Source organism: Barbus barbus (genome assembly GCF_936440315.1).
Source record: "Barbus barbus genome assembly, chromosome: 13".
Lineage (NCBI taxonomy): Eukaryota > Metazoa > Chordata > Actinopteri > Cypriniformes > Cyprinidae > Barbus > Barbus barbus.
In genome coordinates, this window is record NC_136741.1 from 6,258,271 (window position 1) to 6,282,763 (window position 24,493).

The 24,493-nt window shown below is 35.4% G+C and overlaps 1 protein-coding gene across 2 annotated transcripts in view; it reads left to right on the forward strand.

Moving 5' to 3' along the window:
• Positions 1 to 23,665, forward strand: part of LOC306879563 (alsin-like) — a 30,248-nt gene extending 6,583 nt beyond the window's left edge. For both annotated transcript variants that reach the window (XM_079432597.1, XM_079432598.1), the window contains 29 exons: positions 2,428 to 2,596; positions 2,772 to 2,868; positions 2,961 to 3,038; positions 4,848 to 5,042; positions 5,232 to 5,403; positions 6,029 to 6,218; positions 7,167 to 7,232; positions 7,442 to 7,604; positions 8,432 to 8,563; positions 8,744 to 8,872; positions 11,620 to 11,690; positions 11,774 to 11,840; positions 11,918 to 12,120; positions 12,197 to 12,262; positions 12,351 to 12,449; positions 13,072 to 13,236; positions 13,357 to 13,468; positions 13,811 to 13,888; positions 14,392 to 14,525; positions 14,617 to 14,781; positions 17,065 to 17,182; positions 17,311 to 17,468; positions 17,550 to 17,657; positions 18,546 to 18,722; positions 18,795 to 18,840; positions 18,997 to 19,058; positions 19,149 to 19,298; positions 19,738 to 19,834; positions 21,848 to 23,665. In XM_079432597.1, the coding sequence (XP_079288723.1) occupies positions 2,428 to 2,596; positions 2,772 to 2,868; positions 2,961 to 3,038; positions 4,848 to 5,042; positions 5,232 to 5,403; positions 6,029 to 6,218; positions 7,167 to 7,232; positions 7,442 to 7,604; positions 8,432 to 8,563; positions 8,744 to 8,872; positions 11,620 to 11,690; positions 11,774 to 11,840; positions 11,918 to 12,120; positions 12,197 to 12,262; positions 12,351 to 12,449; positions 13,072 to 13,236; positions 13,357 to 13,468; positions 13,811 to 13,888; positions 14,392 to 14,525; positions 14,617 to 14,781; positions 17,065 to 17,182; positions 17,311 to 17,468; positions 17,550 to 17,657; positions 18,546 to 18,722; positions 18,795 to 18,840; positions 18,997 to 19,058; positions 19,149 to 19,298; positions 19,738 to 19,834; positions 21,848 to 21,886 (3,506 nt within the window). In that variant the 3' untranslated portion in view covers positions 21,887 to 23,665. The remainder of the gene's footprint in view (positions 1 to 2,427; positions 2,597 to 2,771; positions 2,869 to 2,960; positions 3,039 to 4,847; positions 5,043 to 5,231; positions 5,404 to 6,028; positions 6,219 to 7,166; positions 7,233 to 7,441; positions 7,605 to 8,431; positions 8,564 to 8,743; positions 8,873 to 11,619; positions 11,691 to 11,773; positions 11,841 to 11,917; positions 12,121 to 12,196; positions 12,263 to 12,350; positions 12,450 to 13,071; positions 13,237 to 13,356; positions 13,469 to 13,810; positions 13,889 to 14,391; positions 14,526 to 14,616; positions 14,782 to 17,064; positions 17,183 to 17,310; positions 17,469 to 17,549; positions 17,658 to 18,545; positions 18,723 to 18,794; positions 18,841 to 18,996; positions 19,059 to 19,148; positions 19,299 to 19,737; positions 19,835 to 21,847) is intronic.
• Positions 23,666 to 24,493: the final 828 nt, after the last annotated feature.

The window sequence follows — 24,493 nt, forward strand, 5'->3', positions numbered from 1 at the left end:
ATGGACATGTGTCTCTACACTTGAGTTTTCATTAGCATGGACTAGTTGATGAGCATCTTGCAAAGTTTTGCCTCTCTCATCCATCTGCTCATTGCACGCTTGGTGTTTCTGCTGCAGAGGCTATGAATAACTAACAACTCCATTCCATTTTGTGACAAATTTCATAAATATTTAAAGAAAATGGTCTGCTTTTTTAATCATCTGAGTGTAGAGAGTCTGTACTGCTGTTTAGGCGCATAAGAACCAGAGGAATGATTGCTGAATGTATTATTTTATTAGCTGAATATGCGCAGTTTAATCATAATCCTGTGCAGTGTGTTAAGACTTAGTGCATTCAGTTCAAAGTAAAAACCCTGCAGATCACTGCCTAGCCAATTTTTGCATACTGTAATGTGTTTGTTAATGGTAATGGTTGTATTGCCATGGCTCTTCAAGTTTCTGCCGATGGCACTTCCCATATATTGCTGTTGCCATGATTACAGACATTGCAGAGTTTGAGGTGGAGTCGGCATCCAGCGCAACAACTGAAGGTATTTTTGTGTTGAGTTGCAGTTGTAAAAAGTTTTAGATTTAGAGGTAGATTTTATGGGTGAATCTCACAGACACATGTCTCAATTTCAGCTCAAACTGTAATGCACCCAGACGTGTCACTTCACATCACTTTAGGTTTTTTAACCTTTTAACCTGTTTTTGTAATTATCATTGCCAGTGGTGATTATCTATATTAAAAACATAGCAATACTGTAAGTCGGTAATACAAAATGTGTTTTAATTGAATTTAGAATAAATGAAAGGCAGTATAACGATTTATAAAATTTATTTGAATATTTTGTGATTTTACACTTCCATTCAAAAGTCTGTGGTCAGTAAGAACAGAATTTTGGTAACACTTTTACAGTGTCCTCGTTACATGTACTTTTCACGGTAATATCAGTAAGTTATGCTTTAGCATGCAACTAATGCTAAAACAGACCCTAAAGTACATGTTGTTAATCAATATTACTCCGTACCTATTGTATCATTACACTGTAACAAGGACATCTTAAAATGAGGTGTAACTGAAATGTTTAATGTTACAAAAAAGTTACAAATTTGTTATTTCTATTTTGAATGAATTCTGTTCTTTTGAACTTTCTATTCATCAAAAAATCATGTAAAAAGTGTGTCACAGGTTTCCACAAAAATATTAAATGACACAACTGTTTTTAATATTGATATTTTTAAGAAATGTTTCTTGAGCACCGCCGAATCAGGATGTTAGAATGATTTCTTAAGGATCATGTGACACTGAAGACTGGAATAATGGCTTTGTGATCACAGTAATATATTAAAATATATTAAGATACAAAAGTTGTTGTAAATTATAATAATATTTCACAATATTAGTTTTACTGTATTTCTGAACAAGTACAGGCAAAATTAGTGAGCATGTGAGACTTTCAAAGACATTATAAAATCTTACTAACCCAAATTTTGAATGATAGTGTAAATTTCCTTTTTTTGAGAATTATATTTTTTTCCACATGACAGTAATCAATAAATTTGGGTGAAAATGTGCATAAATGTCAAGAAATAACGTCAACGAAAAATTTAAAAACAGTTTCTTAGTTTTTTTGCTTGTGTTTGGGGAGAAATATGCATATAAGTCATGTGTTAAAACACTGTGTGATTCAACTTTAGTGAAAAGTAGTCCTTCTGGTTTTTAGTTGACTAACAGGTTGTAGATGCATGAATATATTTCCCTCTTTTACTATACGTAATCAAAACAAGTTCAAGTCTCTAGTGTGTCAGAAACTTTCTGCTCTAGTGATTTGCATGCATTTAAAGTGATTTACATTTAGTTTGCCGAGTTAGAGATTGTGATGCAAGGACATTTTAGGTCTCTCTGCTCATGAGACACCAGGTCCAGGATACCTCAGCCTAGTGTGTTTGTCAGAGTTCATAAATCAGCTGAAGCTTAATGCATAGGACATAGAAGACAATGGTGGCCAGCTACCTGCAACAAACACACATTTTCTCATCTCCTCACCCCCACCTATGTGACAGATGGACCCCAGAGGGGCTGAAACATAACTCAGCACGGCAGCAGTCTGTGTGTGTTTATTTGTGTGTGCACCTGGTCACACCGTGTATATATATATATATATGTGTGTGTGTGTGTGTGTTATGCAAGAGAGTTGAATTGGCAAGGTCTGTGGGTCTGTGTCTGTGCTGTTAAATGATTCATGTGAATTTTCCCTATGCTGTTTGTTTATATGGCAGAACTGAACTAATGCATATTCAATGAGGGACAAACTGCCTTGAGTTGCAGTTTCTTATGATCTGTCATTTTGTGTCTTAGTTTAGATGTGGACTGTGTTCTGCCTCTAGTTATTGATGTTCCAAATTTCTTTGAATGTGTTTATTTTCTTGTTCCCGTTCTCTCAGTGTCTCCACGTCTTTTGCGGCGAACGAGTCGCCCCCGTGCACGGGCCATCCCGCTCGCTCCAGGAGGCATTCCTGAGGCCGATGCCCACCTGCCTTCTTTGCAGACAGAAGTGTGGAGCTGGGGTTGTGGCCAGGAAGGGCAACTTGGACATGGAGACCTCCTTTCCAGGTCAGAATCCTCACATCAACAGAGTGGCCCAGTTCTGACTCTCTTCCCTAACCGCTCATGAGTTACATAAGATTCCAGGGCTTTAAATTATAATGTGCTCTGCTAAAATGAGGACAGACTCATTAGAGGCATTACAGAGGAAATAATGTGGGGATTTCTTTCTCATTCTTTTCAGACTGCAGCCCACCTGTGTAAAGAGTTTGAATGGTAAAGAGGTGTTGAGAGTAGCTGCAGGTGCTCATCACTCTCTCGCCCTGACCTCCCAATCACAGGTGACACACTTCACCTGCATATCCGTGGCTGTTCTCTTGAGCGGTGAGTCTGTATTCGTATAATCCTCCTGTAATGTGTGTGTGTATGGCAGGTGTTCTCCTGGGGCTCCAACATTTCTGGACAGCTGGGACACATGGAATCCCCCACCACCCTTCCTCACTTAACCAAGGTACAGTATATGTACATATACGCATGAAGAAGAAAAATATCACAAGAGGGAGAATAAAATACCCTGCCTGTTGAAATGGTTTAAAATGGTTGTAAATTTTAAAATGCTCTAGAAAATAACAAAAACTAATATTTCAAAATTATTTTTAATAATAATAATTCAGTTAAATATATAGCTTTTCTATATATAATTATAAATATATATTTCTATGTATAAATATATATTTTTACACTATCATACCAAAGTGTTTGAAAAACTATTATATTTGTATTAGCACTGTTGCATTAAATATATCAAAAGTGAAAAAGATATTTAGAATTTTACAAAAGATTTATATTTTAGATAAAATGTTGTATTTTTGAACTTTTTTCATTCATCAAGCAATCCTGAAAAACATGTATCATGGTTTACAAAAATATTAAACAACACTGAATACTGGAGTAATGGCTGATGAAAATGCAGTTTTGTCATCACATGGATAAATTACATTTTAAAATATATTAAAATAGAAATCAGTTCTTTTCATTTGGAATATTATTTCACATTATTACTGTTTTTACTGTATTTTTCAGCAAATAAATGCAGCCTGGGTGAACGTCAATCTTACCAAACCCAAACCTTTGAGCAGTAGTGTAGTTAATATTAATTAGTTTTTATTTATACCAAGGTTAGAAACTGTGACACTTGTGCACACCCAGAAGCAATGCGAGTCTTCTGACATTAAGTGTACATGTCTTGATCAGCTCTCTAATTCACTAGACAAAACACCCTACAATGCACAATAAAACATCAGCCTGTGAACATCAGCTCATGTTGTCATGTTTCTTCAGTTTCTTAAGCTGTTAAAAATGGAGGACAAGTACATATTTCATGATGCCACTATAAATATTATCGACAAGGAAAAATAATGTTAAACAAAACAATTCATACCAATAGGATGTTGGTTATGATGTTATTGATATACAGTATCAATGACATTTTAATGTGCAATCACATAATCATGTTATAGTAAATCGAGTCATCAGTGATCCACTGTGGACTAAAGAGATCGTTCACCCAAAAATGAAAATTCTGTCATTAATTACTCACCCTCATGTTGTTCCAAACCCATAAGAGGTAAGACCTTCGTTCATCTTCGGAACACAAATTAAGATATTTATTTTTGATGAAATCCGAGAGCTTTCTGTCCCTGCATAGACAGCAACAATACTACCACGTTCAAGGCACAGAAACGTAGTAAGGACATCGTTAAAATAGTCCATGTGACATCAGTGGTTCTACTATAGTTTTATGAAGCTACGAGAATACTTTTTGTGCGCAAAGAAAAATAATGACTTTATTCAACTATTGACGCAAAACACACATGCACTGTGCCTTGTTCACGTGCAGAGGAAAGAATAAGACGACAACTCGTGGGAGAAGAATTGTTGAATAAAAGTCGTGATTTTGTTTTTTTGGGGTTTTTTTGTGCACAAATTATTCTCACGGCATAAAATTACGGTTGAACCACTGATATTTTATCGATGTCTTTATTACAGTCCGTTTCTGTGCCTTGATCGTGGTAGTACCCTTGCTGTCTATGGAGGGTCAGAAAGCTCTTGGAATTCATCAAAAATATCTTAATTTGTGTTCTGAAGATGAACTAATGTCATACGGTTTGAAATGACATGAGGGTGAGTAATTAATGACAGAATTTTCATTTTTGGGTGAACTATTCCTTTAAGGCCCTGGCTATTGCCCAAATTTGTGTTGACAACATACCGATGCATGACTGGTTTGCTTTGTTTGTCCTCTTTTGTCTTTGCGCAGCTGTCAGATGGGATTCGTGTGTGGGATATTGGGGCGGGGCAACAACACACTCTCTTATTGGCTGATGGAGATTGTATCCAGCCAATCCTGTACTACAGTGGGAAGCAGGTGAAAGAAGTGATGGAGCAAACTGAGGATGAGGAGCAGACAGGAGAGTACACACAGCAACCGGTGTTGCTGCCCTTTTGTATGAATGTGAGCAAGCCTTTTGCATCATTAACATCATCATCATTATTATTATTATTTCAAATTTCTGTTGTATAATAAACATTACTCAGTCATTACTAGATAATGTTGAATACTACTGTGCTCTGAATCCTGTACATTGATGCTGTGTTATTTATATGACTTGTAATGACACTTTTCATTTTGTGTTTGTGGTAGTTGGGCTATGTAAGCAGTGTGTGCGCAGGAGGACAGACATGTGCGGCGCTGACGGATCGTAATATAATGGGTTTTATTGCCAGTCTGCATGAGCTGGCGGCCGCAGAGAGGAAATATTACTGTAAACTCAGCAATATCAATAGTCTTCTGCTCCAGCCACTGCTCAAACTGGGTATGACAGTGTGTGATAACTTGTTTTGCACTCTGATTTAGACTGTCATTAGCATAATTTCATTACAGCCCTGAACGAGCTGTACAAGTATGGTGTAATTCTGTAGCAAGACTAGTGGAAGTGAAACAGCTGAATCATTTAGAGTTCTTAATGTATGCAACAGGGTTATTATTGATAACTGAAACTAAAACTAAAACTGTACAAATACAAACTTTTTATAATTGAAATAAAATAAATGTTAAAAGCATAAACTTCAAAATCTAAAATAACTAAATAAAATAAAATTAATAAATACTATATTGAAATATAAAAATGGCAAAACCACAACAAAATGACTACATTTTTAAAATAAAATTAAAGTGTAAGTATAAAAATAAAATCTAATTCAAAATATCAACAGCTATAATAATATATATGTGATACTAACCTAACACTGGTAAGCAATAGTATATATAATATAATATAATCATACTTAAGTATTTTTGTGTTTAGAATTATTAGAAAGATTGTCCTGTTATACAGAAATGAGGCTCTAAACAAAAAATTATTGTGTGTCTAATTAATTATTTGGGATTTTTAGTTCTCACATTATTATTATTATTATTATAATTTTTTTAACTCTTAGATTCCCTAAGCTCCGCCCTCGGTCAGTCCTCTGCAGGGCTTCTGCAGAATCTGATTGGACGATTGGGCCGGCTGTCTCAGCTCACGGGTCAAAACTCGGCCTCTCTAACCTCCTTCCTGCGGCGTTCGCGTGATATCCAAGGTCTTGTTATTCTTGATGATGCACATCTGTTCCTGGACACATATTCAGAGTAAGCATTCAGCACGCCACACACACAATTAAAGAAACTGAAGGCATGAAGTGGTTACTTTGGTGATGACCTCATGTTGCTTGTTGTTTCTTACTCCATGCTGATTAAAGAGAACATGTCATGCAAAACAGAATTTAAATTCTCTTTTAAGTGTACTGTGTAGACATGTTCTAAAGTTCACAATGCTCACAAAACTTCCCCTCCTAGCCCATCTGGGCCATTTATTGGAACATCAGCATGGCTGCATAAATGAGTCATTTAGAAGTCATCGTGGTTGTGATGTCAGAGACATTAGAACATTTAATAATCAGCCATGTTTGAATACCAATGTTTATGACGTGTTCAGCCAGAGAGCTAGTTAAGACCAACTAGATGAACACAGTTAAAATCAGATTATTGTAACTTGCTGTATTCCTCAATTTAAAGATGTTAGATTTTACACTTCTACTGTATACTTGAAAATCTTCAAATGAATTTAATCAGACAGAACCTCAGCTGGTTCTTTAAGTTGTTCAAAATAATCGTATGTTCAACCGCAGCCTTGAGATTTCTTTTAAGGTGTTACCCTCTTTTTTAAAAGTCAGAGACTGATATCTGAATCTGATATCTTTCAGGCAGTTTTCTTAGTGGGATGAAGTTCTGAGGGTGTGACGTTCTGGAAAACCTGGAAATAGCAAGGAGATTTTGTTTTTTGAGTAATTACAATGAGAAGCTTAAAATTCATGGAAATTTGTGTTGTCAATAAATTCGTGTCATTAACCAGAAATTTCTCTTCGTGGCTGCAATCTCTATACAGTCATCACTTATATGGATAAATTGTTTCGATAATAAAGAATTATTGTAAAAGTCATGGGAATTTATTGCTCAAAAATGTTGTACCCTCCTTCTCAAGTCAGCTCATTTTCCTAGTTGTAATAATGTCCTTATTTTTCTAAATGTGTCGTACAGGTACTGTTCTGCGGTTGGTGATCTCTTAGTCATGGGAGGATTTCAAGCACTTGTCAAACCTTGTCAGTAAGTAGTATATGTGTGGGTTAGACCCTGTCCCTAATGCTTTCTCAAGTCTTTGCTGTCCTAGGATTCCACATTGGCCGCAAAACTCTAGAGTAATAACATATATGAAAGCATTGCGAGGGAATTATGTGCTATTTCATATTTACATAATTACAGATTGAATTCTATTACCATATAAATGAAGACTCTCTGTCTGACTCTGTTTGAAGCGATGTGTATGGCAAAGGGGCCGAGGTTGTTCAGAAGTTGTCTGAGTGTTCTGAAGAGGGTTTGCCCTTAGCGGATGTTCTGGCGCATCTCTTTTACCTGCCCATAAAACACCTGCATGAATATGGACGACTGCTGCTCAAACTGGCTACCTGCTACGAGGTGGTGAGTACTCACTAATAACATTTTTCATAACACAGAAAGTACCTATTAAAATACTAATAATTTTTTTGGTCACACTTTATTTTAAGGTCAAATTCTCTTCATTAACAAACCAATTAACTACGACTTTTGCCTCAGTAAATTCCTAATTTGCTGCTTATTAATAGTTAGTAAGGTAGTTGTTAAGTTTAGGTATTGGGTAGGATTAGGGGTATAGAATATGGTCATGCTTTATAAGTACCAATAAACAGTCAATATGTTAATAATACTAGTTAATAGTGAGAATTGGTCCCTATATTAAAGCGTCTCCATTTTTTTATTGTTTTAAGGAATTATATATTTTTTCGATGTTTATGTATTTTTTGCTTATTCAGATTTGTTGGGTTACTCTTTTGGTTATTCACACATATAAAAAAATAGTTTGTACATACAAAATTCAAATATATATATATATATATATATATATATATATATATATATATATATATATATATATATATATATATATATATATTAAATGAATAACTTTTTTTGCTTATATTTATTGGTTATTTATTTATTGTTTTCAATATTTTTGTTTTCTTATTTATTTTTTGCTTATTTGTATATTGCTTACTTATTGCTTATATATTTATTGCTTATTTTATTTTATTTATTTTCTTAATTATTTATTGCTTATTTTGGGTTATTCTGTTTTTGTGTGTATGTGTGTTTAACAAAAAGTGTAATTGTATGCTATAATAACAGGTCTGGCTTTATTGTCCACTGACTTTTTTTTTCCTCAATACACCATCATTACATAAAATCTCACTGCTGTATGTGTGTGACAGAGTTCTGTGGATTATCAGAAGCTGCAAGATGCCTGCTCAAAATATGAATCCATGGCTCTTCATCTGAAGAGGAGGAGGAAGGAAGCAGAGTACACGCTCCACTTCTGGAAGAGCTTTCCTGGAAAGATGACCGTGAGTCACCCTGCTGCTGTCAGGCCACTTTACCTGTCAAATGCCAGTCAGTTTAATGCGCACAAGACAGCCAGGTGCTCTTCCTGCTGAGCAAATGGTTTTATTTCAGTGCACTTGTGGAGTAGAGCTAGAACGTGGATGAAGTTAGGCTGGTAATCAAGAGTTCTCCTCTTCTTTCAGGACTCTCTTCGTAAAGCGTCTCGGCGGCTGATCTGTGAGAGCAGTAATAAGGCTTTGACTCTTCAGAACGCAGGCCGTTTTTCTGTCAACTGGTTCATCCTTTTCAACGATGCCCTGGTTCATGCACAGGTTTGCCCTTCTTTTTATACTTTAGTTTCACCGCCATTTCAGTATCATTTCTGCTTTATCTCTGCCTTTTCTGTTAATCTCATCCTTCTCTCCTTACACAATGCTTTCACTTCAGTTTTTTATTCGTTTACAGGGCCAAACTAACAATCTGTTTCCAATGACTGATGTTTTAGTGATGTTTATCTTTGTTTTGGTAGGGCATGGTCCCCTATAAGAGTCTTGTAAGTATGGGCTGTACGAATGAAGAGTTTCCTCCATAGCATACTGTCCCCTAGTGCCCAAGGATGCACCCTACAGCTGTAGTGTTTGTCCAGTGCTGTTGTTAAAGGAATATTCTTAGATTAAATAAAACTAGTGCTGCCAAATAATTAATCGCGATTAATCGCATCCAAAATAAAAGTTTTTGTTTAGATAATATATGTATGTGTACTGTGTATATTTATTATGTATATATAAATACACACACATTCAGTATGTTATGTTTATATATTAAATATATTTATTTATAATACAAATTATATGAACATAAATAGACATGTAAATATTTTCTAAATATATACTGTATGTGTGTGTATTTATATATATATGTAATAAATATACACAGAACACACATATATTATGCAAACAAAAACTTTTTCAATTATTTAAAATCACAATTAATCGTTTGATAGCACTAAATTAAACTTTTATTTAAAGCTTGGGGTATCTGATTAATTCAGAAATGTATTTTGACACATCTTACAATAAAAAAACAAAAAGAAATGTGTACGTTAATCAGTGACATTTTAGTATATTTATATATTTATAATTTCATTATAGCATATTTTGAGTTAGTTTTTTATTTTTCTGTTTTCATTTTAATTTTAGATAAAGCTTTAGTAGCATTGTTTTTTTGAGTTTTCATTTTTAGTATTTTTTTTTTATATGCCTACATTGCTTGATTAATTTTTATTTCAGTTTGAGCTATTTTACCACATCAAGTTAAACTAAATTAAATTGAGAAATGTTGCCTTGGCAAGTTTTGTTTAAAGGTTCAAATGGTTTTAGTTTTAGTTAACTATAATAACCCTGTTGCAAGTCACTTTGAAATGAGACTACATTTCAAGGTGGATGAATTTTTGGTTGTGTGTTTCTTACTTAATTCTTCTGGGTGAAGATATTCTCCACTAAAAAGTACTTTACTCATAGTTACGTCAGTTACATCATGTTATTACACTTTTGCATCAGTGCGACTGTTTCATATTTGAATCTTTTTGTTGTGCTGTGCAATCTCTCCATAGGCTTACATTTGAAATGCATTACTGGACAGACTGATGGATGTGTCAAAATGATTTTCTGTGGCTACAGATGCTGTCAAAATAATTTAAGTTGTATTTTACTCTGAATATTCCTTTAAAGAATCTAATCAATTAACATGACATAGTATCTGTAATAGCTCAGTTTGAACCTCTAGTTTTTGACAGAAATTCCTGTAAGGTTTCATTTAGACTCTGCCTTTCTTGTTCCTGTGTGGTATAAAAGCATAGAAAGATGACAGTACATCTGGTTGGGTACATTCCAAGGCTTCCTGCTTGCAAACCCTTTGTAAAAGATATATACCTGATTGTAGTAAGGGGCATGTTGTGCTGGATGGTTTTATGTTGAACAGTAGTGATTCTGTTTAATGCCGAGTCTCGTCTAAGTGAATGTGCCAGTGAGTATTTGAGATGATAATCCATTATTTCCCTCCCTGTTGTTTTTCCTTCATACCTTTTACTGTGCGTGTATTTGTCTGTTTTTCGTTTCATCAGCATTATCCCTTTCCATTCGAAAAGAGCAAAAATGTGCTTCGGAAAAGAACCATATGTTCAACATTTTATATTTTAAAATAGTAGTCGACAACCTACAAACACTGTAAACCAATTGACAGTTGGTTTATGCTTGAGACGCACTTGTGTTAAGTTTTTGACAAATATTATATAGCAACAAACTTTTCACCATCATTATTATTAATTCTTTGCACTCCTTTAAATGCTTTGAGTAAATTTAGGCATTATAGCGTACAGTGCCATTCAGTCTTTGGGATCAGTTTTTTAAGATTTTTTTTATTAAGCAAAAATGCATTAAATTAATCAAAAGTGGCAATAAATACCTCTACATTGTTATATATATATATATATATATATATATATATATATATATATATATATATATATATATATATATATATATATATATATATATATATATATATATATATATATATATACGCGCACACACACACATTATATATATTTTTTCAAATAAATGTAATTTTGAAACTTTCTACTCATAAAAAATTTAGCAATTTCACAAAAATATTAAGCAGCACACCCATATTCAACTGTTATGATAATAGTAAATGTTTCTTGAAATGTATTTTGAAGGAACAATAAATTGCATTTTAAAATATATTCAAATAGAAAAGTAATAATTGTAATAATTTATTATTTACTTTTGCCATAGGTTATATTTTAGCAGTGTTATTTGTGTTTTTAAAGATTCTTTCTTTTTTTTTAGATTTATGTGAGGTAAAGGTAATCTAAATGAAATGAAATATTTAAAATATATACAGCATATATAAATAGATCTCCTATCTGCTGATAACTGGTACTGATATATTGTGCATCAGTAATCAAGAGTGGACAGAATTGTGTACAATCCTAGAGGATTTATTTTCTGTATGCTTTTCTTGCATTAGTTGCATTTCTTTTTTTAACCCCTCCTAGTTTTCCACTCATCACGTCTTCCCATTGGGTACATTGTGGGTGGAGCCTATTTCTGAGGAGAACACAGGCCTGTGAGTGTGCCAGTCGTGTTTATTAGCTTTATATAATTATGAAGTGTTATGAAGAGTTATGACGTTTGCATGGTTCTCTGCAGATATGGTTTAAAAGTGACTTCACCTGAAGAGAGTTTCACTCTGCTGGCATCGTCCCCAGCTGAGAAGGTATACCTGACTTGACTCAAAATGATGATTTACAGAAACCTGTATAGATAGTTAAACAGTGATGTCCTGATTCCTAGGCAAAGTGGCTGCGTTCTATAAACCAAGCGGTGGAGCAGGCACTTACTGGACTGGGGCATGATGGGATACCTCCTTCTACAGGAGTAACACAGAGAGCAGATCCGCCCATTTCAAGGACAGCATCATACACATTCTACAAAGACAGCCGACTCAAGGAGGCCACGCATGAGGGCCGATGGGTGTCAGGGAAACCCCATGGACGGTAGGAAAGAGAATTGTGGGTGTGAAAGACTTCTTAAAACCTGGTAAGATGATGATTGGCTATGTCTGTGTTCTAGGGGTGTGGTCAAATGGCCTGATGGTCGAATATATACAGGGACATTCAAGAACGGCTTTGAAGATGGGTTAGTGGCAACATTTTTTTCTGAATATTACTCTGACGTGTCCTCCTTTCTATTTCTGGAAATATTTTAACTACTGTTTTCTTTGCAGTTTTGGAGATTACGTTGTGCCTAATAAAAACCTGAACAGCTGTGATCATTACCAAGGGCAGTGGAAGGATGGCAAGATGCACGGCTTTGGAACATTCAGGTTTGTGGTTGTGTGTTTATTTTTGTATATTATTTTTCTGTAATGGATACATGTATTTCTGTATGTGCAATACCATTCAGATTTTTTAAAAATGTTTTAGAAAAGGTTTTGTAGGATGTCTTAATGCTCACCAAGGTTGCATTTATTTCCTCAAGTAAAAACAGTAATAATGTGAAATATTGGCACAATTTAAAATAACTGTATTCAATTTTAATAATTTTTAAAACATCATTTATTCTTGTGATACAAATCTGAATTTTCAGTTTTTCAGTTCAATTTTTAGTACTCCAGTCTTCAGTGTCACAAGATCCTATAGAAATCATTCTAATATTTTTATTTAATATTGATGTATCCATTCTTATTATTACAGTTGAAAAAAAGTTGTTTTATGTAAACCATGATACATTTTTATCAGGATTCTGAGATGAATAGAAAGTTAAAAAGATCTGCATTTATTTGAAATGGCTATCTTTTGCAACATTAGAAATGTCTATACTGTCAATTTTGATGCATCATTGCTCAATAAAAGTATTTATTTAAAGAAAGAAAAAATTAAATCCTTACTGACCCAAAAATTGGTGTGAGTTGATGTCATTAACTGACTGTGTGTGTTTGTGTTCAGATATGCCTCTGGTGAAATATACGAGGGCTCGTTTCAAGATAACATGCGTCATGGTCACGGGATGCTGCGTAGTGGGAAGCTGAACTCCACTTCCCCCAGTGTCTTCATCGGCCAGTGGCAGCATGACAAAAAATCTGGCTATGGAGTTTTTGATGACATCACCAGGTATGCAAATAGACAAGGGAATTCACAAAATGATTACAGCACTTCTTTGCCTTGAAATGTTGAAATGAAAGTGTGTGTGCAAATGTGCACTTGCACTATACTAACTGTGTTTTGTGTCAGAGGGGAGAAGTACATGGGCATGTGGCTGGATGATCAGCGTCAAGGGAACGGAGTTGTTGTTACGCAGTTCGGCCTGTACTATGAAGGTGCTTTCAATAACAACAAAATGATGGTGAGATTGACATGCACACATTTGGTTTTATTTAGCAGTATAAGTATGTGACACCATGCTGTATTATGACTATATTCACAATATCTCATGGCCTCTTGTGCCTTATTGCTTTTATAAAACATTTACTACATAATAAAAATAATTCAAATAAGAATTTTTTGCAAACTGAACTAAAGAAAATGTAGCTTCTTTTTTATTCTCCTCACATTAGGTTTTATTGTCTTTGAGGTGCTTTTGATTCTACAAAAATGATAAAACCTGATACACAGACTTTGCTTTTAAAGAACGAAGAAAGAAAAACTTCAGATGAATTATTTGAATTGTTATTTGTTTCTCTCCAAGGGAACGGGGGTGTTACTTTCTGAAGATGACACTACATTTGAAGGGGAGTTTTCAGAAGACTGGACTCTAAATGGAAAGGTGCTACTGCTCACAAACACACACTTTAGCATGCACACACATCTACACTAGATTTCAAAATTTTGGGGTCAGTAAGGCTATTTTATTTTTTTAAAGTTAACATTTTTTCATCAAGAGCACATTAAACCGATTAATAGTGACAGTAAAGACATTTAAAAATGTTACAAATTTTTTCTGTTTGGAATAATGCTTTAAAAGTTGAATTCTGAAAATAAGTATCACGGTTTCCTCGAAAATATTACTCAGCAGTCAGCACAACTGTTGCCAGCTTTGACAATAAGTTATTTGTTATATTTTCAGTATATTGCAATGATTTCTGAAAGATCATGTGACACTAAAGACTGGAGCAATGACTGCTGAAAATTCAGCTTTACCATCACAAAAATAAATGACTTTTTAAAATAATATGGCAAATGTCTAATATTAAAAATCTTATCAACAGCCATTTTTGAAGTGGTAGAGTATGTTCACACGAACAAGCCTGTTATCATCTCTTTCTGCAGGGCGTGTTGACCATGCCGAATGGAGACTACATTGAAGGCTCTTTTAGTGGGGTTTGGGGAACTGGCCTAAAGATGTCAGGTTCTTACTACAAACCCAGCCTCTACGACTTAGACAAGGAGAAGGCTCATGCACTGTAAGAGTGTGCGTTGATCTCTGTAGCACAATTCAATTTTAAGCGTTATTATCAATGTTGATGGGGAACCGATGTGTTTGTGCGATTGCAGTAAACTAGGCAGGTTAGCGGTTCACTCCGAAGAAAAGTGGAAGGCTGTGTTTTTGGAGTGCTGGAACAGGCTAGGTTGTGATTCTTCCGGACAGGGACAAACCACTACAGCGTGGGACAACATCGCCATAGCGCTCACTGCTAACAGGAGACAGCAGAGAGACAGGTACACTTAAACACACACACATTGCAGATTAGACCAGTTCAAAAACCTTACTGTGCCTCATTGCTCATACTAGTGCATGGGAAACTCCCCTGACACTCACAGAGTATTACAGCAGAATCTGATGTTAACATGATGCCAAGCTAACAAATTGCTACTCTAATAAGCAGAAAAATAATTTACATTTATGCATTTAGCAGACGCTTTTATCCAAAGTGACTTGCATTGCATTCAAGTTACAGTTTTTACATTTTATCAGCTCTTGCTTTCCCTGGGAATCAAACCCATGACCTTGGCGTTGCTAGCGCCATGCTCTACTATTTGAGCAACAGGAAAGCCCAGGAAATAATACACATCATACTAGGGGTGGGTGGTTTGACCAAATTCTGAAATTACAGTAAAAGTAATGTTATACTACTGTAATGGTTCATATCACAAAAAATAATTTATATAATTAATCCCAATAAGGTAATGCCTGATTTCGATAAACTTGTTAATTGATAAATGGAGAGTACTTCTTCTGATTAGTTTTTTTTGTTTTGGTTTGTTTTGTATTTTTGTGGGGTTTTTTGGAACTTGATGGGTGCAAATATAAGAAGCCCATTTCTGCCACGTGAGAAAATTCTTTAAAGCTGCAGTCTGTAACTTTTTTGGGGTTAAAAATGAAACCAAATCAATATTTGAGCAAGTACATAACCAGCCGGTGTTCAAAACTATCGCGTTACTTTAGCCCGATTCACAACGATTATCTTATAATAATGTTTTCTAATTTGAGAGGTACAGGTAGGTTTTCGTGGGAAATTCCAGCATGCTGCTGTGTCATTATGTCACGTCTGTAAACATAAAGAAGATGTCCCGGCTAGTAGGCTATCGCATGTGAGGATCCTGCAGGTGGCAGATCGTTTAGCCTTTTCTCACAGCAGCTGGAATAATTAAATGTATCATTTTGATGGCGGATTGTAATCCAGAAAGGATTATGTGTTTATGAAGCACGTGAATGAAATTATATTATATTCCAGTTTTAAATGTGCTTCTGATTACAGATAGCCTGGGATTACACAAGATGAAAAAAAAACTGTTCGAAGGGAGCATAGTTTGCTTTTTGGGTTAAAAGGATTTCTTAATATGAAATTTGAATGGTATAACAATTAGATTAAACTGTACAGAAATTGAAATCTACACGTTAATATACATTATACCCATAGTTACGCAATGCTGATGTTGCTAATTTGAGAATAAAGTATAACAATAATAATAATTTGCACGGTTTGGTGTGATATGAGCTAACCGATCGTTAGATTTAATCACCATTGGAAGCGTGATTTATTGTAATGCTTTTTTCCTCAGTTGGTCAGAACAAACGTGACTGACTTATTACTTGTTCAGATGACAATATCCGGTGAAAATTCTTATTTGGGTCATATATTCCAAGACGTAGACTAATCTGTGATTGCGAAGTACAGTTAATATCCACACCGGCGCGGTGACTGACAGCTACACATACTCCTCAAATCATTAGATTCATCCGCGCTGGAGCTGTGCCAGAGTACAACCCACGCAAGCAAGATAATTCCGCGAGTAACTGCAGTTCCAGGTTTTCAAACATAGATGGCGACAAAGAGGCAAAACTTATGGACTGCAGCTTTAAATTAATTATGACACAGTCGAAATTATGAGATCCTAAATTATAATTGAGATGAGTCAAAATTGTCACAAAAATAATTGATGATAACTTTTTTGTTACAATTTAAACTTTTTGTCAGTTATGAGATAAAAAGTTTCATTTGTTAGATAAAATGTTTAAATTATAAGATAAAAGGTCAACGAAGTAAAATGCTTTTTTCAAGTCTCTGTACATAGAATAAATAGTAACATAAGAGTTACAGAAATAAAATATAAAAAGTCACTTTTTGTGTCATAATTCTGACTTTTTATTCTTACAATTATCACATTTATTGTCATAATTATGATTTACCAAGGCATTTTTTTCTTATTTGGTGGAAATGAGGTTCCACACAAACCAAATAATTTCTAACAAATAAATATAAAAAAAATATATTTCTAAACAATTTTTTCCTCATCTTTACCATCTTGGATGAAAACCTTGTTCAAGTGCATTTTGGGATTGCCTTTTCTGTGAAGTATCTGCAGTTCTACCTTTGATCTACTTATTTAGATGTGCTTATTTTTTTTATCTAGGAGTCTCCCAAAGTTTTGGAACATGAATATTAAATGTGTAATGTTAAAATGTATAGCTGAATGTAAAGCTGAATGTGTGTATTTCAGTCCAGAGTTACTGAGTCGCTCTCATCACAAAATGCTGGAGAGTCTTGAGTTCATTCCTCAGCATGTTGGTCCTGTGACGTTAGAGGTGTATCACACAATGCGTCGGTACCTTGTCAAGGTATGCATTGCTCTAGGTCTTCAATGAACTAACACTGCCAACCTTATTTACAAACATAATATTGTCTCTGTCATTCCAGTCTATTTTGTCCCTATAATATGTCACTGACTCCTGATGTTTGACCCCAGGCATGTGATACCCCACTGCATCCTTTGGGTCGGCTGGTAGAGACTTTGGTTTCGGTGTACCGTATGACGTACGTTGGTGTTGGGGCCAACCGCAGATTACTGCCCCAGGCTGTCAATGAGATTAAGTCCTATCTCAGCCGCATCTTCCAGCTTGTCAGGTAAGTGTGTCAGTCAGACTAAAAACAAAGTCTGTTTTAAACATTGTTTCCATGAATATTTATATATGTGTTTGTGTTTAGATTCCTCTTTCCTGATCTACCAGAGGAAGGAGGTTCACTGGCCGACCCCCCAAAAGAGAAAGGTAGTTCAGACCCTGCTGGGAAGCGGCTGGAGTCTCCTAAACCTGGGTACGTAAGATGTCTCACTGTTGAGAAAAATAATAAATAGCACACTAAGGGTTGTGTGGTTTGACCAAACCTTGATATTACAGTATGAGTACTTTTATTTTATACAGTTGCTATCTATGGATAATATCATAGAGTGAAATTAAACAAAAATTGTTTATATATTAAAACACCACAAGATTATACCTATTTTTGATAATCTAGTGAGTTTATAAATTAAAAGTACTTTACTGATTTTATTATTTTCTCTTTTTAATCGTAACCTATGGAAGTTCCACCACATAAGAAAAAAAAGCATGATCTTTCATGCTTTGGTAAATCATAATTAGGACATAAAAAAGCTAAATTATGAGATAAAAGTTTTGAATTGACAAAATTCTGACATTAAATCTTAATTATGAGATAAATTGATATTATGACAGCATAATTATGAGATCAGGTTCAAATTGACAAAATATGAGATACTAAATCATTATGAAGTAATTTGACATTGACAATTATGAGATAAAAACTTTAAATTGAAGAACAAAATTATGAGATTAAGTCATAATCATGAGATAAATTGGAATTGACATTAAATCATAATAATGAGAAAAAGTTCAAATCAACAATTTTTTTTAGATTGTCATAATTAACTGAAATTGACATAGTAAATCATAATTATGAGATCAAATGTTTAAATTGAAAAAAAAATGAAGACATAAAAAGTCCGAATTATGAAAATTTTTACTTTTTTTCATTTATCATTGTCTTTTTATCTCATAATTATTTTCTTCATAAATTCAGACTGATTTGTCTGTGTTTTTATCAGCTGTTGTCTTTAACACGTCATTTTTAGCAGTTACCTGATGTATTGTCGTGTGTGTGTGTGTGTGTGTGTGTGTATGGCAGGTGTGTGGTCAGCAGCTCTGCTCTCCTCCTGCCGGTGCTGTTGCCCCGGCTCTATCCTCCTCTCTTCACTCTCTATGCTCTAGAGAAAGAGAAGGAGGATGATGTGTACTGGGATTGTGTGCTCCGACTCAACAAACAGCCAGACCTGGCGCTGCTCGCCTTCCTCGGGGTGCAACAGTGAGTCTGACACCCAGCTCATTCAGTAGATTTGATTATCCTTCTTACTGCCACTAATACCTGTTTTCATAGGAAATTCTGGCCTGTGACTGTTACAGTACATGGAGAAAAACAACAGGTAGTTAAATAAGTCCTTCTATAGACTCTAAAAGTTTCTTTTAGAAAGTCTCATAAATCTGTATTGCTCTTTGAAGGCAATATGCTGATTATATTAGTGGAAATAAGACTGTGGATCATGAAGCAATATTCATGGAGGTATTTTGTGGGTGTGTAGGTTCTTTTGAGCACTAAGGACACCTGCTTTGCCTCAGCAGTTGAGACTTTACAACAAATAAGGTTGGAGATTTACAACAATTTCTGGCTAATAACGTTTGTAATTTTTCTCTGGTAAATTGTTTTAAGGTTGTTCTCTTTTTATTTCAACAGCACAACTTTCACCCCCTCAGACAAGCTTCAGGTCATCCAACTGACCTTCGAGGAGATAACCCAGGAAGTACTTGCACTTCTGAAACAGGATTTCTTGTGGTCTATGGATGACCTGTTTCCTGTCTTCCTCTTTGTTGTTCTGCGTGCACGGTAAGGATGAGATCACAAGGTTTCTAAGGCCCTGTTGTATGTATGTATGTACACTACCTTTCAGTTCACTACCTAGAGTTTTTTAATGTTTTTGAAAGAAGACTGTCATGGATGCCAAGGCTGCATTTATTTGATCAAAAATATAGTAAAAACTGTAATATAATTTCACATTATTACAATTTAAAATGACTGTTTTTCATTTGAATATATTTTAAAATGGAATTTATTTGTGTGATGCTAAGCTGAATTTTCAGCATCATTACTCCAGTCTTCAGTGTCATGTGATCCATCAGAAATCATTCTAATATGCTGATTTGGTGCTGAAGAAACTTTTCTTCTTATTATTAATGTTTCTTTTTATCTCATATGCTTTAGCACAGAAAGTAACGTTGTTTAAAAAAACACATGCTTTAGTTGACATAACTGTTGTTCTCTACAGGATAAGGAATCTGGGGTCAGAGGTCAGCCTCATCGAGGATCTAATGGATCCATGTGTACAACATGGAGAGCATGGCATCATGTTCACCACACTCAAGGTATAGTGTATAAGGGTTTTTCACAAAAAAGTTTTTGTTTACATAGTATATGTGTGTGCACTGTGTATATTTTATATGTGTATATTATAGTATATATAAATACACACATGCATGTATATAAAAAAAAGTTGTCCCAAGACAAGAACGCATTTTGGTTATAGGATTTAGGACAACTTTGATGAAAGGTTTTGATCCACTTCAAATCTTGACGTGTGTGTGTGTGCGCGCGTGTATACAGTATCTCACAGAAGTGAGTACACCCCTCACATTTTTGTAAATATTTGATTATATCTTTTCATGTGACAACACTGAAGAAATGACACTTTGCTACAATGTAAAGTAGTGAGTGTACAGCTTGTATAACAGTGTAAATTTGCTGTCCCCTCAAAATAACTCAACACACAGCCATTAATGTCTAAACCGCTGGCCACAAAAGTGAGTACACCCCTAAGTGAAAATGTCCAAATTGGGCCCAAAGTGTCAATATTTTGTGTGGCCACCATTATTTTCCAGCACTGCCTTAACCCTCTTTGGCATGGAGTTCACCAGAGCTTCACAGGTTGCCACTGGAGTCCTCTTCCACTCCTCCACGACGACATCATGGAGCTGGTGGATGTTAGAGACCTTGCGCACCTCCATCTTCCATTTGAGGATGCCCCACAGATGCTCAATAGGGTTTAGGTCTGGAGACATGCTTGGCCAGTCTGTCACCTTTACCCTCAGCTTCTTTAGCAAGGCAGTGGTCATCTTGGAGGTGTGTTTGGGGTCGTTATCATGTTGGAATACTGCCCTGCGGCCCAGTCTCTGCTTCAGTATGTCACAGTACATGTTGGCATTCATGGTTCCCTCAATGAACTGTAGCTCCCCTGTGCCGGCAGCACTCATGCAGCCCCAGACCATGACACTCCCACCACCATGCTTGACTGTAGGCAAGACACACTTGTCTTTGTACTCCTCACTTGGTTGCCACCACACATGCTTGACACCATCTGAACCAAATAAGTTTATCTTGGGCTCATCAGACCACAGGACATGGCTCCAGTAATCCATGTCCTTAGTCTGCTTGTCTTCAGCAAACTGTTTGCGGGCTTTCTTGGGCATCATCTTTAGAAGGGACTACCTTCTGGGACGACAGCTAGGCAGACCAATTTGATGCAGTGCGCGGCATAACACTTGTAACACTAACGAGTCACAAGACACCGGGGAGAGAAAATGGCTAATTGGGCCCAATTTGGACTCACTTTTGTGGCCAGCGGTTTAGACATTAATGGCTAATGGTGTGTTGAGTTATTTTAAGGGGATAGCAAATTTACACTGTTATACAAGCTGTACACTCACTACTTTACATTGTAGCAAAGTGTCATTTCTTCAGTGTTGTCACATGAAAAGATATAATAAAATATTTACAAAAATGTGAGGGGTGTACAATAGTGTATTGCCAATAGTGTAGTGAAGTATGAAGCACAGCTCACACAGAAGATATTTTTAAACTAAGAAGCTTTCTGTTGGTCAACACAGTAAAATCTATGTGGCCAATTTGAACCCGTTGCAAAACCTGCGTGGGGAAATATTCACAAAAATCCAGATTACATGGATCTATATCAAAATACAAAAATTAGTCAAACATCGGTAAATGTGACCACACTTTAGAATGTAAAAGTTTAGACAGACAGCCAATAATAAACTGCCTCAAGGCTAATTTCATTAAATATTGATTGCATTAAATATCAGTATTGAACATTAAGTATTCATTTGCTTCATCCAGTTGCAGCAACTTTTATGCGATGTGTTTACCACTAAGAGAAACAGTAAATAATGTCTTAATTGGAGTGATTTAAGATTTAAGTGATAAAAATGCTACTAACATATTGTATTGTCATGTACTCAGCCATTTAAAGTAATTAACCTCATAAATATGCAAATAAGTATGTTATCTCAGGGTTTACAAATATACAGTGTGAAATGAGTATGTGTACCAGTTGCTGTTCTGAAATTCTCCTCTTCCTCACTCAGGCATGCTACTATCAAATCCAGCATGAGAAGATCACGTAATGAACACATCTCTCCAAACCCATCTGGTAAGGCAGTGGAATGACTGACAAACAGACCAGCCAATCAAAGTGTTCAAGACAGAAAGTGGGAGGAGCCAATCATGTTCCATGCCTGGATCGCATGGCCGTGGAGGGTGATTCCATTGGAATCTGAGCTCTTACGCTCAAACAGTCCAGTTTATGTGCAAGTCCATCTTTGGTTTTGCAGTTATTAACATTTATTCTTTACATTTTTGTGTCTTCCTCACTCAGAAAGCCATTATCAAGGTTTTTATGTGCTCCAGCTCAGTGTTCTTTTATTAAAGAGCCCATGCTTTGTTGGCTCAGAATGAATGACATTCAAGAACAGCATGTCATGATCACCTCTCCCTCCAAGCACATACTGGTCGATCCAGTGTCAACTGTTCATTGATGACATATGAAGTTCATAAGTGTACTGTAAGACATCCGAAATAATGGTCATCTACCTCTGTCTTTGAAGTAAACTACTACATTATTTTTCCTGATCTTGTTCTATCATTCAGTGCAAACAGCAAACTGCCTTGGACCTAAATCATGAATCTGTTCGCATAAATCAAAAAAACATGTGCGCCTTATTAATGAATGTCCAAGAAAAAAACACAAAATGCAGGCTTTTAACTTTTAATGTTGACTTCTGATCCATTTAGAGCTTTCATAACCAATTGTGCAGGGGCGGTGACCTGCTTCTTTGTTTACAAGCTCTTTGTACAGCCAAATTGAACTTCGTATTGAAATGGTTGACACAAAGCTGAGGTCAACACATTTTTTGTTCTTTCTCTATGCACTCGCACAGCAGTTTTGTTTTGATGCACTCTTCTTTCTGGGAAGTGAAGTATTTTTGTGGTCAGTTTTCTGAAAATCTTCAGGTCTTTATTTCAGAAAACGGTTAGAATAGTTTCAGCTTTCCTCTGCATATCTGACTATCCGTCGGCAATTTTTTTTAATGAATGTCACTGGCACACTGGAAGAAGACGTTGAAGATCTTGCTCTTTAATCAACCACAACAACATTTGCATGCTGATCTAATTGGGCCTTGATGTATTTTCTCCATATTGCTGTTGTTAAATTAAGCAGTTATTGCAGAAAGGTTACTTGACATACGCAAGCACTGTAGTATTCAATGTTAAAATCAGTTATTTTTTGTGAAGTATTCTGAAAAGTGCCTCTGACAGTGTTATGGACTTGTGTCATTACGTCTCTGTACCCAACAATAGCTTCGAGTTGAGTCTCACGTTTTAAAGCTAAACAGCCTAATACATTATTTCTTTTATTGACATTGTTTTATTTATTTGATGGTTAGATCTGGCTACAACACACATAATCTGAGCGATGTGGATAATCTGCAGGGTATTTCACGTTCAGAGCACCAGAAGGACAGTGGGTTTGAATAAATGGTCACAAAACCGATTTCCAAGGATCAGAGATCAGGATTTTGATGCTTGCGTGTGATTGTATGTTACTAAACGTAATCATGAAAACTGTAATGACGAAAGGCTGTTGATGTTTACAACCATTAACGTTTGAGATGTTGCATGAATACCATGGTTCATGTTGTACTTTGGGTTCAGGAAGGTAAGGATGTACTTCCACATCAGTTTTTCTATGCTGAGCCAAGGTGTGCATATTAACCTGTGTATGAATGTATGTGTGTGCAAGTATGTAAGAAGTTTCTGTGTTGTTTTTTTTGAAGAATACTGTCTTTTCCAATTGTTTACCGACTCGTAATTCAGATGGATGGCAATAAAACAATGATTGGGAATTGAGATTGTCATCTTCAGTATTTTACTAGGCCGTTATTACAACAACAATAACTTTTCCAAAACTTTGTCAAAAAGTTTGCTTGCAAATTATTTTTGTGAATCATTTGGTGCTGGGGTCAATGGGTTTTAGATTGCATTTATATTGGTCTAACAAATGAACTGGCAAGCAATTCCAGCTGCAGTGTTGAACCGATTCCACATTGAAAGTCTCTGCATTATTCTGTCCTCTCATGCATTCATCTTACTTGGACGACCAGCCTTTTTGGGGGTCTTGAATGAATTAGAGTCATTGTAAATCTGCAATATTCAAGAAATCAGAAATTTGGAATGACCAGTTTCTCTTGCAATGGCTGAGAGGGTCATCCCTTTAGCTTTCATCAGTCACCTTAGGTCGGCCCGTCATCTTACAATCTCAGAGAAAATTGGAAGAATGCTGACAGTTAAATAGGGTTTGTTAGATAATTAAGGAAATTAGAACCGGGTGCCAAATTAACACCAATAACTTGTATGTATCTGCAAGTGTTCTCTCATTTTTATCAGAGGGATTCCTTTACAAATATCTCATTTAAATTTTTCATACTGTGCTTCGGAATAAAAATCATTTATTTATATATGCTTAAAAAACTGCCATTGTACTCCTGTTAAGATAACTTCAAACAGGACTAAGCAGTGACCTTGAAATTAAGGGAATTTTAGGTTGTTCTCTAATTTTGATCTCCACTGTAGATTGACAAACAATATTGGACTTTCATTGTAAAGCCAAAAAAATAAGAACAATAAAGTCATAAATTCTTTAAAATAACAAACAAGAATAAAGACAGAATTAT